We start from the raw sequence: 18,950 nt of genomic DNA on the forward strand, positions 1-18,950 counted from the left end.
CAACGAATTTATGTTTTTCATACAAAACGTATTGGGGTTCATCCATTAATTACGTCACACGAATTTTGAGGTTTTTTGACCCCTCCGCCCCTAAACGTGTGATGTAATTAATAGACGACCCCTTATGAGGGCTATCGTTTTTTTGCTCACCAGTTGGCGCCTCTGTTGATGGTGGTCCAAAAGACTAAAGAACAGCTGACCCGTTATCCCTTATTGTATGTAATCCTTTAATTCCGTTTCCCCGTTTTACTCGTTTGGCTGAATGCGTAAGGAGCGCGAAGCCATAAAAAAAAAAAAAAGAACAGCTGTCAGTCATTGAAGTGACAAGTGACATTTGACATTTCGAACTATGGAAAAGACCACCATCTACACTAGCGCCCCTAGCGGCGAATTCATACGCGTTAACCCTCATTGAATAGAATAGTTTATTTGTGCAAAAAAGGGTATAAATTGTTGTTACATAATATTGTTATTGAGATAAAATAACATACAATTGTGACAGCAGGCCACACGCCACACCGGGTCTCGTCTCTGGGAGGCACGCCGGCCACCCCGGGCTCACCACTAGGTATGTATTCACAGTTAAGTCTAAGAACGCTCAGACAGGTTATCGTATAATAGGGAATATTACGCGAAACTCTGCGTAGGGGGCGCCAGGGCGCCACTACCACAATCTGAGGGTCTATCGTGAAACAAGAAAATTTCTTTTTCACCTCAGCAGCTCGAACAAGCCTACTTTCGTCACTCCCTGGAGTGAGGAAAGTGCGACTTTCCTTACTCCAGGGAGTGAAACAATGTAGCTTTTTAATTTAGTGAAGGCCATGAACTTCATACTTTTATTACATTTTTTTATGGTATGGTACGGTACGGTACGGTCCGGTACGGTACGGTACGGTCCGATCCGGTCCGGTCCGGTCCGGTCCGATCTCGTCTCGTCTCGTATCGTATCGTAACTTATCGTATCGTACATATTATAATACTTTTTTTTTGTTTATTCTGTGTAATTCGAAATACATTTTAACCTTTAATATGTTCTCACTACTGAGGTGAAAAATTATGTGTGCAACACGAGAGCAAAGTTATTTTACATCTCGTGTTTTTGAGTCCCTCGCTACGCTCAAGATTCTACCTTAGAATCACTCGCTTCGCTCGTGGTTCAATTATAGAATCTTTCGCTTTTTCGGGACTCAAAATAAACACTCGCAAGAAAAACCAACTTTCCTCTCTTGTTGCACAAATAACTATACCTAACATCTCTGTCACTCTTTCGAGCGATAAAGAGGCAGATAGCGAAGTTTCGGATTCGCGTTTCCCGGTAGGTCCTCTGTAAGCAAACCGACTTGATGCATCAATGTCATTTATTATCTCTGAAAACTTGTCAAAAACCTGTTAAAGGTACGTATAAGTTACTCTATGGTTTACTAAAAAGGCTAGTGCTGCACTCTGGTGGCAGAACATTGCAGTAATATCCCCTATTGATTGAGATTATCCCCAAATATTTACTAACTTTCTTTTGTAGCGTCGCCGTCGGTCCGCGAGCACCACCATCAGAGAGCTAATTCAACAGGACCAACGATAAGCCTCAATATAAGTAAGTTTTACATATTATTGAGTGAAAGAAGGCTAACAAAGAGAGTGTATAAGGGAGAGGTAGAAACGGGAGTTGGTAGGGGCAGACCTCGGCGGACTTTCTCTGATCAGATCGGGGAAATCCTGAAGAAAGGCCAGGTCAAGAGCGCCCTAAACCGGCGAGCGTGCATGAGGAATGTTATGAAAGTGAAGGAAGCGAAAAAGGTATGTCAGGATCGTAGCAAGTGGAAATCCGTGGTCTCTGCCTACCCCTCCGGGAAATAGGCGTGATTATATGAATGTATTATTAGTTCGTGTTGGCCTATCATCTATTCAAAAGGAACTTAAATACAAAATACAGTACGTAGCGGCCCCCTTTTTCAAATATCTATCGTTAATTTTAAATAATCACAATTATTAAGCAGTGGCGCTAGTAAGCACATTGATGGGCTCTTAATAAAAGCAGGAATTATCGATTTTTTTATGTATTTCGATTTTGTCTTCTTCTTCTTCTTCGCGTTTTCCTGGCATTTTGCCACGGGTCATGGAAGCCTGGGGTCCGCTTGACAAATAATCCCAAGAATTGACGTACTAGTTTTTACGAAAGCGACTGCCATCTGACCTTCCAACCCAGAGGGGAAACTAGGCCTTATTAGGATTAGTCCGGTTTCCTCACGATGTTTTCGTTTAACGAAAAGCAACTAGTAAATATCAAATGATATTTTGTACATAAGTTCCGAAAAACTCATTGGTACGAGCCGGGGTTTTAACGCGCGACCTCCGGATTGAAATTCGCACGCTCTTACCGCTAGGCCACCCAGCGCTTCCTGTGTTTCGGTTTTGTAACAAAGGAAATCCAAGCTAAATTAATATACATTCTATAATTATGACGAATTTTTAAATGTTTAGTTAATTATTTTATTAACCCATTTCCAGTTAATAAATAAATTGTATCCTGATTTGACCTGTTATATTAGAAATATAATAAATAATAGGAGTATGAAATATTGTCTTCGGTTACCGCGATAGTTACTCATGAAATAAAACTATGAAAACGGAATATATCGCGTATATTGAATTTATAATACATCCCGACGTTTCGAACCCTTTACGGCGTTCGTGGTCAGCGTTAGTGGTGGTGGTGGTTTTATTTAATATGAGTATACGTCCAAAAGAGAGGTATGGGCACTGTGAATGACATCTCGCTTTGTGTGGTAGGGCACAGGACAGCGGATGTCATTCCAGATCTAGAGCAGAGCCCAACTGGGGAGGTACCTCCACCTTACAGAAAACCGCAGCCAAATAACACTAGACCCTACTCATAGTGTTGTGTTCCTGCCGGTGAGTAAGGTTGCCAGAGCTCGAGGGAGAGGAGTGTTAGGGTCGGCAACGCGCATGTAACTCCTCTGGAGTTGCAGGCGTACATAGGCTACGAAGGCTGCTTAACATCGGGCCGTATGCTTGTTTGCCACTGACTTAGTATATTTTTTTTAAATTTCAGGCGGCGAACCAGGCGAAGCAGTTATCATTATAAACGAATCTCCGTTGCTAGGCAACACCGTGCCAGTTAGACCTCACAGCCCTTCGCAGTCACACAGAGGTATTTACAATAATATAGTTTGTCAAAGGACTGTCTCATTTCAAACATAGACAGAGATAATCATACTATCTTTGTCTTACACTAGTACTAGCACCCAAAAGAAAAGGATGAGTATAGTTTTCTATGTTCTTATTTACTGGCAATTTGGTTTGACCAACTATATTACAAAAATATTTTTGAAATCGTCGTCAATAGAACTTGCAAAATATTTAGATATTTTGCGGGAATCCGAAACATGTCGATAAATGAAAGGACTTGCTCTGAATGTCACCTAAAAGCACAGTCATTAAATCCCATTAGAACCCGTCACTTGCTCGTGATGCCGCACCCGCCCTCGCATGACACTATCTCTCTCTCTAACTTGCAGTGCGGGAACGCTCGTCCTTACCCGGCCCTCCGAGCACGCAGTCGCCAGCGCAGCCGTCTCTTTTCCCCAATTTAAATACTATTACAGGTAAGTGAGACAAAATTATTTTTGTGTCCTGGTTTTGATCCTTAAAACCATGTTTTTTGCTAAAAAATAAATGTTACGTATTCCTGTTTATTGAATAAATTAGTTGGCTTGTAGTAATAAATTAGCTTGATTATAGTCTGTTTTCAGGGTTCAGTACCCAAAGGGTGAAAACGGGACCCTATTACTAAGACTCCGCTGTCCGTCTGTCCGTCCGTCTGTCATCAGGCTGTATCTCATGAACCGTGATAGCTAGACAGTTGAAATTTTCACAGATGATGTTTCTGTTGCCGTTATAACAACAAATACTAAAAACAGAATAATATAAATATTTAAATCTCCCATACAACAAACGTGATTTTTTTTGCTGTTTTTTCCGTGATGGTACGGAACCCTTCGTGCGCGAGTCCGACACGCACTTGGCCGGTTTTTTTTATTCCGTAGACTAAAATGACAACCACAAATGTCAAACGTAGAAAAATTGTGACCAGCTTAAAACGAACAGTGTTGATTTTCGATTTCGGTTTGTGAATAACCGATAAATATTAAATTGATTATAGATTCAAAATAAACAATAAATGAAATGTACTCTCTATACATGATAGGAAATAAACAATGAATAAAATCTTCTCACTACTAATCTACTCAAACATTGAGAAATATAACATTGACGTATCGCTGACCTGACGCAACGCCATTTTGGCAAGTCTTATATACCTATACAAACTGGATATTGCGTGCCGAACATTCCTTTGAAGCCAGAAAAAATGACCTTGAATTACGTCACGCCGATCTTGCATCTCTTCTCTCTTTTCTCTCTCTCTTTAGGGTGTCGGATTTCGGCCTCCAATGACTCCTACAATGCTTTACTATGCAATACATCGCGTATAACCCAAGTAAATCGACGAAAAACATACGATAAACTATTATTTCACGAAAAAAATCCTCTAAATTGGTGAATGACTTCTGACAATTCTGACGTGATTCTAACATATCGGCCATATTTATTTATTATTAGTGTTGCCATAGTACGCAGGAGGTGCATACCGGTGAAATGAGGATTTTGATTGGGTTCTTTTTTTTTTGTATAATACAAAGAAAACTAACACTAACTAAGTGATATAACACAAAACCAGTTCGGGTTTATGCCGGGGAGAGGTACAACAGACGCCATTTTTGCACTTCGCCAAATGTGCGAAAAATACAGACATGCCAAAAAGAACCTGCATATGGTGTTTGTTGACCTCGAAAAAGCATACGATCGAGTACCCCGAGAGGTTTTGTGGTGGGCTCTGAAAGAGAAATGCGTGCCTGGGAAGTATGTGGAGCTAATCCGGTCAATGTACAACCGATGTTGTACACGCGTCCGGTCAGCCGCTGGCACCACCGACAGGTTCAGTGTCACAGTAGGCTTGCACCAGGGATCGGCTTTAAGCCCTTACCTCTTCCTGCTAGTTATGGACGCTCTGTCGTCGGACATACAGGAGGAGGCACCTTGGTGTATGCTGTTTGCTGATGACATTGTGCTTGTAGGTGAAAACGAACTAGAGGTGCAGAGCAGACTTGAGAAATGGCGGCAAAAATTGGAGAATGTTGGCCTAAAGATCAGCAGATCTAAAACAGAACACATGTTCTGCGATTTTGGCGGTCTCTCCAGTTTTGCTGCCATAGAACTCGATAGCGTTACATTGCCTGTCTGCTCCGACTTCAAGTACCTCGGTTCGCTCCTACAGTGCGATGGCGATATTGACCGTGACGTGAAAAACCGGATTAGCACAGGATGGATGAAATGGCGACAGGTTACGGGAACCATTTGTGACGCCCGTATGCCTTTTCGGTTGAAGGGTAAAATTTATAAAACGATCATAAGACCTGTCGTCATGTATGGATCAGAGTGTTGGGCCCTAAAGATGACGGATGAAAAGAGATTGCATGTAGCGGAGATGAGAATGTTAAGGTGGATGTGTGGCGTGACGAGAATAGATAGGATAAGGAATGAGTATATAAGAGGAAGCCTGAAAGTTGCACCCATAACAGAAAAAGTAAGGGCAAATCGCCTAGCATGGTACGGGCATGTGATGCGGAGGGATGAAAGTCATGTGACGAGAAAGGTATTAAGAATGAATGTGGAGGGAAGTACGAGGAGAGGAAAACCGAGGAAAAGGTGGATGGACTGTGTGAAAGATGATATGAAACTAACGCAACTGAATGATGAGATGACGGGTGACAGAGATGTATGGAAGAAAAAGACATGCTGCGCCGACCCCAAGTGAATGGGACAAGGGCAAGCGAATGATGATGACAAAGAAAACTAAGTAAATTCGATTGCAGAAAGTTTTATAAGAAAAATATAAATTTCTGTGGAAATTAGCCTAAAGTAAATTAATTAGTTGATGCCGGATAATTCGTATTTCTATAAAAAATAAGTTTTTTTTATTATAAATAACCTAGCAATACATCACAGTGTCGAAAAGAGATAGACCATAGGAGCAAAGGTGAATGAACCTGGCTTCAACTCATAGTTCGGCACGCAACATCCAGTTTGTATATAAGATTCTTGCAAAATATTTATCAGTACGGTTTTTACTCACTATTATTTTTAGTCGCTTTTGGCGACATGTTTCGGATTCTTTGGGAATCCATCCTCAGGCACGAGTGTCCGCGGCGGTTGTACGTCGTGCACTCAAAAGCGACTAAAAATAATAGTGAGTAAAAACCGTACTGATAAATATTTTGAAATATGTCTCACGATAGTTTAAGTGCGAAGATTCTTGCATTTTGGTATTTTTGGTTTACGTATTCGACATTCGTTACTTTAGTGTAAGGCCTGAGTGGACGCTCGAAGCGGAGCGTTCGGCGGGGCGTGCAGCGTGGCGTCGGGCTCACAAGTGATGTGAGCAGCGTGCACGTGCACTAAGGCCGCTCCTATACGATTGCATTTGTTTAACATGCACGCCGCACGCCCCGCCCCGCTGCACGCCCAACTCGAGCGTCCACTCAGACCTTACACTTACTCGTATAGTGATCGGATGTATTTAGTGCGTTTTCTCTCGTCTTCAGGCCGTTCCATCGGTTTGCCGCTGTCTTTGTCACATTTCGCAAGAAAGAACGGGAAAGAACATACACGCCAAGTGTCAATTTTGATCGAGTTTTGTCGGTTTTTATTTATTTTAAAAACGTTACCTTACAATATCGAAATTCTAAAGCTATGAAATTACTATTTATTTTAAGATTGTTTTTTCTTCTTTTTTTGTTTATAGTATCACATAATAAATAACCAAGTAAAGTAGGATTAAAAGTCAGAGTTAGAGGTTACTTTGGGAATTAATTGTATCGAGCGAAGTTTCATAATTCGTGTATCGGAAGCTATGTTGTTAAAGATAATATAGTCAAGAACTACATATATTTTTTCCACGTCTACGAATATCAACGCCTCTTAGAAAAACATGATCATATAATGAGATTTGTCGCCTTCTGGCTCAGGGAACCGCCTTCATCAACAAATATAAGTACCGGTTGTAGCACATCACAATTTATAAGACGTAGAAAAACCGAAACCGAAATCCAAGTGCGAGTCGGACTCGCGCACCGAGGGTTCCGTACTTTTTAGTATTTGTTGTTATAGCGGCAAAAGAAATACATCACCTGTGAAAATTTCAACTGTCTAGCTATCATGGTTCATGAGATACAGCCTGGTGACAGACAGACGGACAGCGGAGTCTAAGTAATAGGGTCCCGTTTTTACCCTTTGGGTATGGAACCCTAAAAACTAGCAGCACATGAAATGTCATTTTAGTCTACGGAATAAAAAAAAGACTTAGTGAAGTGGTTTTGCACTAATGTGAAAATTATGGGTATAGTTATCGCACATTGTATATAGATTGAGTTATTGATATAATTATGAGTTTTATTAGTTGTACCTCGCGCGGTAAAAGTCGAAAAAAATGTGAAAGGTGACAGATGAACATTAAATTCTTTTATGAAAAATATGCGTGTTGGATAATGAATAGAATTGGCTTAAAAAGTCGTACGTTAAGGCGACATAAAATAGTAAATAAAATTGAACTAAAAAAATTCTATACTAAATTGTTGCCATGTTTAAGCATTTTACGAAAAATAATTAATGCAAATAAAAAAACTATTTATCCATATATGAATACGTTTTTTAAAAATTTTATTTTTAGTTTTAATCGTGTGTCGATAGATGGCAGTGAATTTACTGTGGCTAGAAAATTAACTATGACCAAAGATAGATATAACTCCGTAATAGATGCATACAGTCTAAGGAAAAAACGTGCCTCGAAAATAACGAAAATTTGATTCTCGATCAGATGGCGCCACTAGTTTTGGCCTACTCTCGTATAGAGGGCGTTGACGGTTTCGTTTGTTATCTATAATTTTAACGCATATCAGTGAAAGAACATGGGTCAAAATCATATAAAAATAATTAATGCAAATAAAAAAATCATTTATCCATATTTAAAAACATTTTAACGTATTTTTATAAATCTTCATTTTTGGTTTTAAAGTATGTCGATAGATGGCAGTGAATTTACAGTGGTTACAAAATTTACTATGACAGTACCGCTCTATCTTATTATATCCTTTTTGCTATGACAGTACCGCTCTATCCTATTATATCATAGACCTAGCATTACATAGATGAGCTATACGCGTGCGCTCGTGAGGGACAAAACATACGCAATGCGATAATATGATTGGTCGATTAGATTTGTAGCCCACCATAAACCATAGAAATTTACGGTGGGGAATTAAAAAAAATGTGAGACTGTAACAAGGGCAAACAACAGCGCTTTCACTGCTACTCCTACTGAAAGATACATAAGACCATAGAGTAACTTATACTAGAGCGGTACTGTCACAGTAAATTTTGTAACCCCAGTAAATTCACTGCCATCTATCGACGTACTTTAAAACTAAAAATGAAGATTTATAAAAATACGTTAAAATGTATTTAAATATGGATAAATTATTTTTTTATTTACATTAATTATTCTTATATGATTTTGACCCATGTTCTTTCACTGATATGCGTTAAAATTATAAATAACAAACGAAACCGTCAACGCCCTCTATACGAGAGTAGGCCAAAGCTAGTGGCGTCATCTGATCGAGAATCAAATTTTCGTGATTTTCGAGGCACGTTTTTTCCTTAGACTGTATCCATCTATTACGGAGTTATATCTATCTTTGGACGGAACATACGCAATGCGACAATATGATTGGTCGATTAGATTTGTAGCCCACCATAACTAAACTAGTATACAAATTTACGGTGGGGAATAAAAAAAAAAGTGACAGTGTGACAAGGGCAAACAATAACAGCGCTTTCTTTGCTACTCCTATTGAAAGATACATAAGACTATCCCGTTCGGTCATTTCCCCCCACCCCTCATGGCCGATGCAGTTAAACTGGATTCATAGTCCATTGAAATGGTACATTTTGCCTTGCATGAAATCGGGCAGTTCTGTTCTTTTTTTTATGTTCTATGTGATGAAGTGGTTATGGCAAATCCGAGTTTTCGACCTCGGAAACCTGACGGGTCATTGTAAAATTTTTGAAAAACCTCTAAATTTTCTGACTTTTTTAGTTTCTGCCAATTTTTACCAACAAGGACTTATTTTACGGCAAATGTCACTATTAACACTTTAAAGAAGACTAAACTATCAACAAAGTATGTTAAAGTGAGAAGGCAATACACCGAATAATTTTTAAGATACAGCTGTTCACAAAATTCCAAAAATATATATTTTTTACGTTTTTTTAAGTTTCGTCAATGCGGTCAACTATGGAGCCATTTTACGTCACAACTCCACATACGTTATTAAAGTACACATCATGAGCAACAGAATGAGACCAATTTGGTCTATTAGGACCTGATAGTTCTTTCCAAGGTGAGGAACTTGGATTTGCCATAACCACTTCATCACATAGAACATACAAAAAAATCAGAACTACCCGATTGATGCAAGGCAAAATGTACAACCCTTCTATTATTTTGTTTACTCACCTCAGCAACTTGGAACAGCTGTATCTAAAGAACTATCTGGTGTTAATAGACCAAATTGGTCACGTTTTGTTGATAATTTAGTCTTCTTTAAAGTGTTCATAGTGACATTTGCAGTAATATAAGTGCTTGTTGGTAAAAATTGGCAGAAATTAAAAAAAAGTGTAAAAAAAGTTTATATTGGAAATTTTGCAACTTTTTGAACAACTGTATCTTACCAATTATTCGGTTTATCGCCTTCTCACTTTAACATACTTTGTTAAGAATTTAGTCTTCTTTAAAGTGTTCATAGTGACATTAGCCGTAAAATAAATCTTTGTTGGTAAAAATTGGCAGAAACTAAAAAAAGTCTGAAAATTTAGAGGTTTTTCAAAAATTTGACAATGACCCGTCGGGTTTCCGAGGTCGAAAACTCGGATTTGCCATAACCACTTCATCACATAGAACATAAAAACAAGAACAAAACTGCCCGATTTCATGCAAGGCAACCCCCCCTTTTGAGTACGATTTCAATGGGCTATCATGTATTATAAACTCTTTGATTTGCGTTTGCGTAGTCAACTGAAAGAGCCATATATAGGTGTCTCACTTGTGTCCTGTGCGCAGGCGCGGCGGGCGGCAGCGGGGCGGGCGCGGGCGCGGGCGCGGGCGCGGGCGCGGGCGCGGGCGGCGCGGCGGCGCCGTGGCGCGCGCGGTTGGCTACCATCAAGAACTCCTTCCTGGGCTCCCCGCGCTTCCACCGCCGCAAGATGCAGGGTGAGCTTTACACTATTTCTGGGTTTTCAACCCCCTTTTTTTTTTTTTTTAACGTTGGGGAAATGCGTTTACGCATGCCACCTGGTCCGGGGGAACCAGGAGGGATGACGGACTAACCAGAGGACTACCGTGTAAAACCACCAACGAGTGTCGAATCCGCCTTAGATGGGGTGCCGCAGGGTCGCTATCAGCATTCGACCGCATGCGCCCCGGCGGGCGGCCCGCAGGCCGTGAGCATTTTTGGATGCCACTTGGTGAGTGACCCGTCCTGTGAGCTAGAAAGTGTTTTCAACCCCCTAACTTGTCATGTCAAACAAAACAACTTTAAAAAAAAAATGTCATTAAGACCAAAACAAAAGTTACAGCAGCATAATGCACAACAATAGTAAACAATTTAACATGTCACAATTATTTATGCAATTTTGTAATTTAGTATGTTTTTAAGATATACACGGTGGCAAAAAAATAATTGCTTTCCCGTTGCCAGGGAGGTTTTGGGATTATACTGAGCAACTTTTACTATACAAACAAATACAAAAAATACAAAAATTCTTTATTTAATAAATTAGCAATATATAATGATTTAAAGGGATGGAGCCGCCCAGTAAGCATAAGAATGCCTGTGTCGGGAGACACCGCTCTTCCCTAACTATGTTTTTACATAGAAACAATAACACGACTAATACAATCAATTCTAAATTTAACATGCTAACTATAAACTATAACTATGTAAATAAAGTAACCTAAACTAAACAAACATATAGATTAATCTAACATTTTAGAATTAACATTTATATTACATTAGGAATTAAAAGAAACACAATTTAAAAAGTTACATGAAATATGAAATAATATGAGCGTAAAGAGAGATCTTTTCTGTGTGTGTGTAAGAGCGTGTGTGGATGTGTGATGTGAGTGTAGGTGTGTATGTGCGTGTGTGTGCATGTGCGTGTGCATGTGTGTGTGTGTGTGTGTGTGCGATTGTTTAGATTCAACGTAGTAAGTTCTCTGTCTCATCATATGATTTAGTTTTTAGCCAATGTGCTAGGAGCTTTTTACACTCATGGTAAGATTTGGAGTGTATGTCTAGTAATTTATTAATTTTATTGTAAAGGTGTGCGGATTTTATGTTAAACTGTGAGCTAGCAAATGAGGTTCTAGTTTTAGATGGATTAGCTATATTGACGATCAATCTTTTCTTTTTGTAGTTTGGGTTGAATGGTAGAGTCCTATGTTTTTTAAGGGAAGTCTGCAGAATGTACAATTTTCTGACAGATAGAAGTCCACTAATTTGGTATAGTAGTTCAGTAGGAAATCTATTCTTTTTGAAGTACATGATCTTGATAAGTGCTCGTTGTGCTCTTTCAATGTCTATGAACCGGCTTTTAGCAGCACCCCCCCAGACAGTGATGCAATACATCAAGACAGACTGTACCAAGGACGTGTATATTTCATTTAAAATGTTACGACTTTTTGTTTCTTTCGTGATTATTGTTACAGGCACAATATGTCTTAGTGTCTTAAATATCCAGAGTAGCTTTCTGATCCTAGATATTACCTGGTCTATGTGCGAGTACCAACTTAGATGCTCATCTACTAGAACTCCCAGATACTTGATTTGTGCAACTTTTTCGATAGATGGGCATCCACAATTTGTACCAACACAAGATTGATCAAAATGTATTTTGATATCCATATTCTGTTTGGGCTGTGAGCTACTTGTAATACTGAAACACATATATTTTGTTTTTCCGGTGTTCAGTGTCAATAGGTTCATTCGCAACCATTTAGAGATCTCGGTCATTCCTAGTTCAGCGCTGATTTTCACTAAGTCCCATGATTTGCCGGTATATACAACAGCCGTATCATCCGCGTACGAATAAAGTTTTGCGTTAGGAATCGTCATGTTACAGAGATCATTGATGTATATTAGAAATAATGTAGGTCCTAAAACACTTCCCTGGGGTACACCGTAAGAGACATTCTCATCAGTACTGGTGCGTTGTGATATTTTAACTCTTTGCTTCCTGTTAGTGATATAATTTTTAAGTAGCAAGAGTGGTGTACCTCTTACACCAATTTTCTCAAGTTTTTGTAGAAGAATAGGGACAGAGACGGTGTCGAAAGCCTTCTTAAGGTCTAGGAAGACTGCCAAGCACTTGTTGTTATTATCAAGATTATCTACTATAAGCGATGTGAGATCAGTTACTGCGTCTTCAGTAGACTTTCCGTGCCTGAATCCGTACTGTGCGGTAGATAGGAGATTAAATTTGTTTAAATAGCTAAGCAGTCTAGTATTGAGAAGTTTTTCTAGAATCTTAGATATTGTAGGCAGTACCGATATTGGCCTATAATTACTGACGTCGTCTCTGTCCCCACTCTTGTACACGGGTGTAATCAGCGAATGTTTCAAGGACTGCGGGAATATTCCTTGGTTAAAGCTAAGATTAGCTAAATGTGTAATGATGGGGACTATTTCTGCAGAGATAAATTTCAAAAAGCTACTAGTGATGTTATCCCAGCCCGGTGCGCTATTAGATTTAAGGTTAGTCAAGGTATTGTAGACTTCATCGACAGTAGCAGGTAATAATACAAATGATCCAGTTTGAGTAGGGATACGACTAAGGTACTGGTTGATATCGTCTTGCGGGTTGGGGACAATTTGTTGGGCAAGTTTTTCCCCAATGTTAGCGAAGTAATTGTTAACAAAGTTTGCTGATTCGGCAGCATTGTCTTTTATATTCAATAGCTCTGAGTTGACTTTGTTAGATTTGTTAAACGTTAAATTTTTTATATTTTTCCATAACAACTTATTATTATTAACAGAGTTAACGAGGAGTTCCCTTTCAAATTTTCTTTTTAAGTTTTTTATAAGTTTGTTGCAGAAGTTTCTGTATCGGGTATATGTAATCTTAATAATATTGTCGTCAGGATTATTACGTGCCTTTTTTTGTAGCTGATTTCGGTTTCTTATGCATCTCAATATTCCGGGGGTTATCCATGGTTTGATAATACGTTTTTTGCTTGGTATCACATTAGTTTTAGTATTTTCTGCTAAGGATTGGGTAAGCATGAATATTAAGCGGTCTGTAAGAGCGTTGGGGTCATTACAGAACCTTAGTTCCGATATATTATTTTCCCTGAGGTATTTTAATGCGTTTTCAAAGTTAATAGTCGTTTTGGTTTTATTTATAGGAGGTGTATTTTTAATTTTAGAAAGTGATAGAAAAATAGTGAAGTGATCTGTTATCGTGGTTTTTATAATTGCTATAGTAGGGGAGTACAAAATTTTGTTAATTTTTAAAATGAAATGGTCGAGGCAGGTTTTTTCCCTGGTAGGTTTAGTATGACCGGCTAAGAGTCCAAATGCCGATAAGGTGTTTAAATAATTTATTCTATTTTTAAGTTCGTGTGACGGTTCTAGTGTTTTTGGATTAATATTAATGTTTATATCACCTGTGATTATAATACTATTTCCCGACTTTAATGTTTCTAAATGGGTCCTTAGGGAGTCAATAAAGCTCTCTGCGTTTTTATTTGCAGGAGAACGATAAATACAGAGTATAGAGTTTTTAAGTATGTCCAACTGAAGGCAAGATGCATGAGTTAGATTTATTTCTTTTACTTTGTGTTTTAAGGTGTTTTTAATATAAACAACTACACCATCATTCTGGTTCAACTGGCAAGTAGTAAAGTAAGTATCGTATTCGATAAGTTGGGGTAAAGTTTTGTTTGGATTAAGTCTGCACTCTGTGAGAACAATTATGTCGGGTTTAAAGGTAAAGCTCGCTAATGTAAGCGTGAAGTCATCGAAATTGCAGTATATACTCCTTATATTTTGTGAGATGATTGTTAGATCATTTTTTTTTATTTTCATTTGCTTTAGTAGTTGGTCTGTACTGTCGCATTCTATAACTCGCGCTATGTTGATATCATCCAACTCCGTCATTGTTTGTAGTGTGTTACACATTATTTTTATGGTGGAGGAAACGCGTAAATATTAGTAAATCATGTTGCATGTTATAATCAAATCTAGTGAAATGTAGTGTTGAAGATAGTAATTTAGTTACTAGACATGGATAGATAAGAGGTCGCAGAGGATGTAGAGAACAGAGAGTATTCATTTCAGGATTAAGAGTGTGTGAGTACATGACGAGGGTAAGTGTGTGTAATTGTGATTGTAGTGAGTTAGAAGGTTGAGTACACAGAATATTAGTGAACGAGTACAAAATAAGTAACAAGATCGCTATTATTATAGGACCAACGGATGAGTCACACAATAGGTAGCAAAAACCAAGTTTATGTCTGTCTAGTCATTCTTGTAACAGGCGTTGCACTTGACTTTCTGAGTTGATGAGTATGACCGGCGATTCATCAGTCTTTCTTATATAAACCTTGCCATAGGATGTCCAGCAGTATTTATATTCTTTGGACTTCTTCAGGTCCCGTGCGAGGAAGTGTAGACGTGAGCCCTTAGACGTCAGATGCTCGGAGATGTAAACTTGTGTATCCTGGCTAGTAGTAAAGCCTAAATGTCTAGCACACAGTTTCGGCGCATGTTTGCCGTTGAAAGTTTTAGCTGCTTTGATTATTTCAAGCTTGAGTAGAGCAGAATTCGTTTCTATTACTATAGGCGTGTTCTGCTGGTCCTGTTTTTTACCTCGCACCCTGTAAACGTCCCTTATGTCAGATTTATTTACCGTACACTGTAAGCTTTCGGAGAGACACATGACCATGTCTAGGAGGTCCTGCTTAGTTTCGTTTTTTTTCTTAGGTACGTTTTTAAGTTCAATGTTACTCTTGCGGGTCCCTACCTGAAATTCTTCCAGTTTGTTTTCGAGGAACAGTATATAGTCCCCGTCGTCCTTCATTTGCCTCTCTATAAGGTCCAGTCTCTTCGTTATTTCAGTATTTTGCCTGCCCAGATCCGTGATAGACGCCTCAATACTGACGTTTGTTTGCTTTATTTCCTGCATGGTGTTTTTTATTTCCCGTAGTTCCGCTGTCTGTTGGTTTGTGTAGAAGCTAATCAGCTGCCGCATCTCTATCCTGAAATCCTCCAATGAGCCGCTTGCATTGTCGCTGAGTTCATGTACTACCTTTGCACTCCTAGCCTGCTGACGTTTGGTGACGTAGTCGGGGGAGGGGAAGGGGGAGGGACATACATCCCCGTACCCCTCACCCTCCCTCTGTTCTTCATCTTCGCACACTGACATGTTATTCTCGTCTTCCATTTTCGATTTTAGGGTACTAAGACACCAGGTAGGGTACTAAGACACAGGGTACTATGAGACTAATGGGACCAACCCCACATCATTAACTTAAGAGTTATTCTCTTGTCGGTGGAGTATCTTCCAGCTTTCCCTATCCCGCGCCAGCTCTTTGACTTTTTGATACGACACCGACCCCTACTTTTTCTTTCACTTGATCTAAAAAGCTGCGTCTAGGTTTTCCTCTACCCCGCTTCCTTCCTATCCGCCCCTCCAACCAACCCCGAAATCGTAAAAAAAAATTTGGCTGTTTCGTACATTTTGGCTGGTCCATTTTCTATGGGAGGGTAAATTTTTTCGCAATTTCGGTTGGTCCCATAGTAAAAGTTGCTCAGTATAATCCTAAAACCTCCCTGGCAACGGGAATGCACTTATTTTTTGCCAACCTTTATATATTTTATAATTTTAGGATAGTTTTTGCTCATTGTTATTTATTTTTCTTGCTGTGCATACTTATGTTGGCTGGAATTCCTGTGTAAAGCCTACAACTTATATATTATTGTAATCATGTATTGAATGTTGTCTGTATGCCTTATAAATAAAAAAATAAAAAAAAAATAAAAAAGAACAATAAGCACAATTAGCCTCATGCATGAAGTTTATATTTGAACGAAATATGTTTTATTCGGATGTTTGTTACCGTTATATCATGTTACAAATGCATTTCCGTTTTTAAATTACCATTTAATTACTTAAAATTATAAATAAAAAGTACAAAAATTTGCCCGCGAAAAGCTAGTGAGCGAAACGTTCGAAACGCCACGTGACGTCACGCGTTCGACAGATTAGTGTCATTAGTAGCAAACGTCAGTTGGGCCGCCCAACGTGTGACGTCATCACGCTCTGTCGAATTCGCGCCAAAAATTATGAGCGTTTCAACCGCTCAAAAATTTTCAACATTTTAAATATTTTTTAATAAAATAATGTTAAGGTTTACAAAAGTATTTTTATCATTTCCGGTGTTCCAACGATATAAATTATGAATCCAAAAATAAAAATAAATTCATGCATGGAGCTAATTAGCATAATTATCCTTTCGCACCCTTCTAACTATCCCCTTTTTACCCCCAGCGTCATCAGAAGAAGTCCACTTGACCCCGGAAACATCGCCAGAGTTAACCAAGCGCTCGTGGTTCGGGTCGCTCCTCCTATCAGCTGATAAGGAGGAGACCTTTACTGCGCTCGTCAAGGGGAAACCCCTGGCTACTGTCAAAGCGGACCTCATACATGCCTTCTTGAGTGTAAGTCCAATATCCCGTTATAAAACTGTTCTTCAAATTATTATTTTTTAATTATTGTACAATAAAAGTGGACGCCATTTTGAATTTATTCATTTTTGATCCGATCGTGTCATGCTACAGTCGAAGCCACAGAAATAAATATCCCATAGAAGACGCAAATTCATCTACTTCGTGTGTCCGAACCCCGACCAAGCGTCGAGGTTGACCGTCGCTCTTTACAGTCCACGCCGCCGATTGTTGCAGCCGGACGTCCGTGAAAACTTAAAAAATGCTTCGTTGCATGATAATTAACTGCAACAGCCCACAAATTGCGAGCACCCAAAGGCAAGAACGTATTTCCTATCACAGATAAATAATTTTAAAATTATGTTATGCGTAAACTTTGTATGAATAAGTCGGCACGCTTGGTTTCAATACAAATCGTGGTATTTGCGTCATCTAGCGTATATATTAAATCTGTGGTCGAAGCGGACCTCATAAATGCCTTCTTAAATGTAAGTCCGGTTCTTTGGAAGACTGTTAAAAGCCCAATCTTGATTTTTTTTCATTTTTGGCCTACAACTTGGCCTAACTACATTCAAGTTCTTGGAAAAAAATTGAAAATTCGGCGGGATACTAATTTTCTTGGAAGGCTAGTGCTGCACTCTGGTGGCAGAACATTACATTTATATCCCCTATTACCGCAATACCGTAATGTTAATGAGTGTTTTAATTTCAGATAGCAGAGCTGTCCCACAGCGTATTGAGCCCCATGTCGTTCCGGGTGGAGTACAAAAGGGGCTCCAACGCGCCCGCCATGTTTCAGAGACACGTCCGGTTTCAGGTAACAATGTATAGATGGCGCTATTCCTATTCGGAGTTCTTTCATACTTGAAAAGAGAAGCTACACACATAAAAAGCCATGTACAGACACAACTGTCAACGCTATTTTAAAATCGGAATTACTATTTGAGTCGCTCAAGGGCCTGACACTCTTTGATAGAGAAAGATAGTCTTATTGCGATTCCTATAAGAGGAAAGAGAAAATAGTGCCATGCTTTGTCCTTATCAACGACCGGGTTTTTTTTCATGGTCGGGTTATGGCAGCATAGGTAGGAGGCGATGGCGAAATACCGAAATTTATAAGAGTGAAAGAGAAAAAGGATTATGCTGCCATACATTAACCTGTTAATACATGAATATGTCTTTCTCTTACCCCTGGTCGCTCGGTTTCATGTCTATAACTACTATACTATGTCTATGAGTGACACACATAAAAAGCCATGTACAGACACAACTGTCAACGCTATTTTAAAATTGGAATTACTATTTGAGTCGCTTAACTTAAAACTCGGGTATATGGATGGTATAGAAAGGATGCTAATGTCTTATGGCAGAATTGTTGCAAAAGTGACCGCTTTCAGCCATGGAGACTATATAAAGGAGCCAAATCTCTATGTATGAAAAGTGTCCATCAAAAAACAGTAATTAGGCGGCGCCACCATACACCGAAATACTACCAAAAACAACCTACGTAATTTGGTCGGGTTATTCCGTTAAAACGGAACTCTTATAGGATCACTCGTGCGTCTGTCTGTCTATCTGTCCGTCTGTCACAGCCTATTTTCTCCGAAACTACTGAACCAATTCAGTTGAAATTTGGTATACATATGTAAGTTTGTGACCCAAAGACGAACATGTAACGTAAACATATGAATATTAAACATGGGGGCCACTTTTGGGGGTAAATGAGAAAATTAAAAAATAAAGTTTTTCAAATATATATTTTTATAATTTTAGGATAAACAATTTAGAAGTTATTCAAGAAAATAGGCAAAAAATGAACATTCCCCCCCCCTTATCTCCGAAATACCTGGGTCTAAAATTTTGAAAAAAATACGCAAAATAGATCTTTACCTATAGATTACAGGAAAACCTATTAGAAATGTGCAGTCAAGCGTGAGTCGGACTTAATTACTTAGTTTTTGATCCGACCCCTACGGGTTTTTTAAAGACATTTCACTCACGTTTCACAAAAAATATATTGTTTAAATT

General features: G+C 38.9%; 1 protein-coding gene across 1 annotated transcript in view; it reads left to right on the forward strand.

The window, feature by feature from the left end:
- LOC134753660 (serine/threonine-protein kinase BRSK2) overlaps positions 1-18,950 on the forward strand; it is an 83,292-nt gene that overhangs the window by 42,593 nt on the left and 21,749 nt on the right. Inside the window, exons 14-20 of the mRNA XM_063689601.1 lie at positions 503-568; positions 1,520-1,591; positions 3,071-3,169; positions 3,537-3,623; positions 10,256-10,405; positions 16,747-16,916; positions 17,635-17,739. Coding sequence (XP_063545671.1) covers positions 503-568; positions 1,520-1,591; positions 3,071-3,169; positions 3,537-3,623; positions 10,256-10,405; positions 16,747-16,916; positions 17,635-17,739 — 749 coding nt within the window. The remainder of the gene's footprint in view (positions 1-502; positions 569-1,519; positions 1,592-3,070; positions 3,170-3,536; positions 3,624-10,255; positions 10,406-16,746; positions 16,917-17,634; positions 17,740-18,950) is intronic.

Source organism: Cydia strobilella, chromosome 27, assembly GCF_947568885.1.
Source record: "Cydia strobilella chromosome 27, ilCydStro3.1, whole genome shotgun sequence".
Taxonomy (NCBI): Eukaryota; Metazoa; Arthropoda; class Insecta; order Lepidoptera; family Tortricidae; genus Cydia; species Cydia strobilella.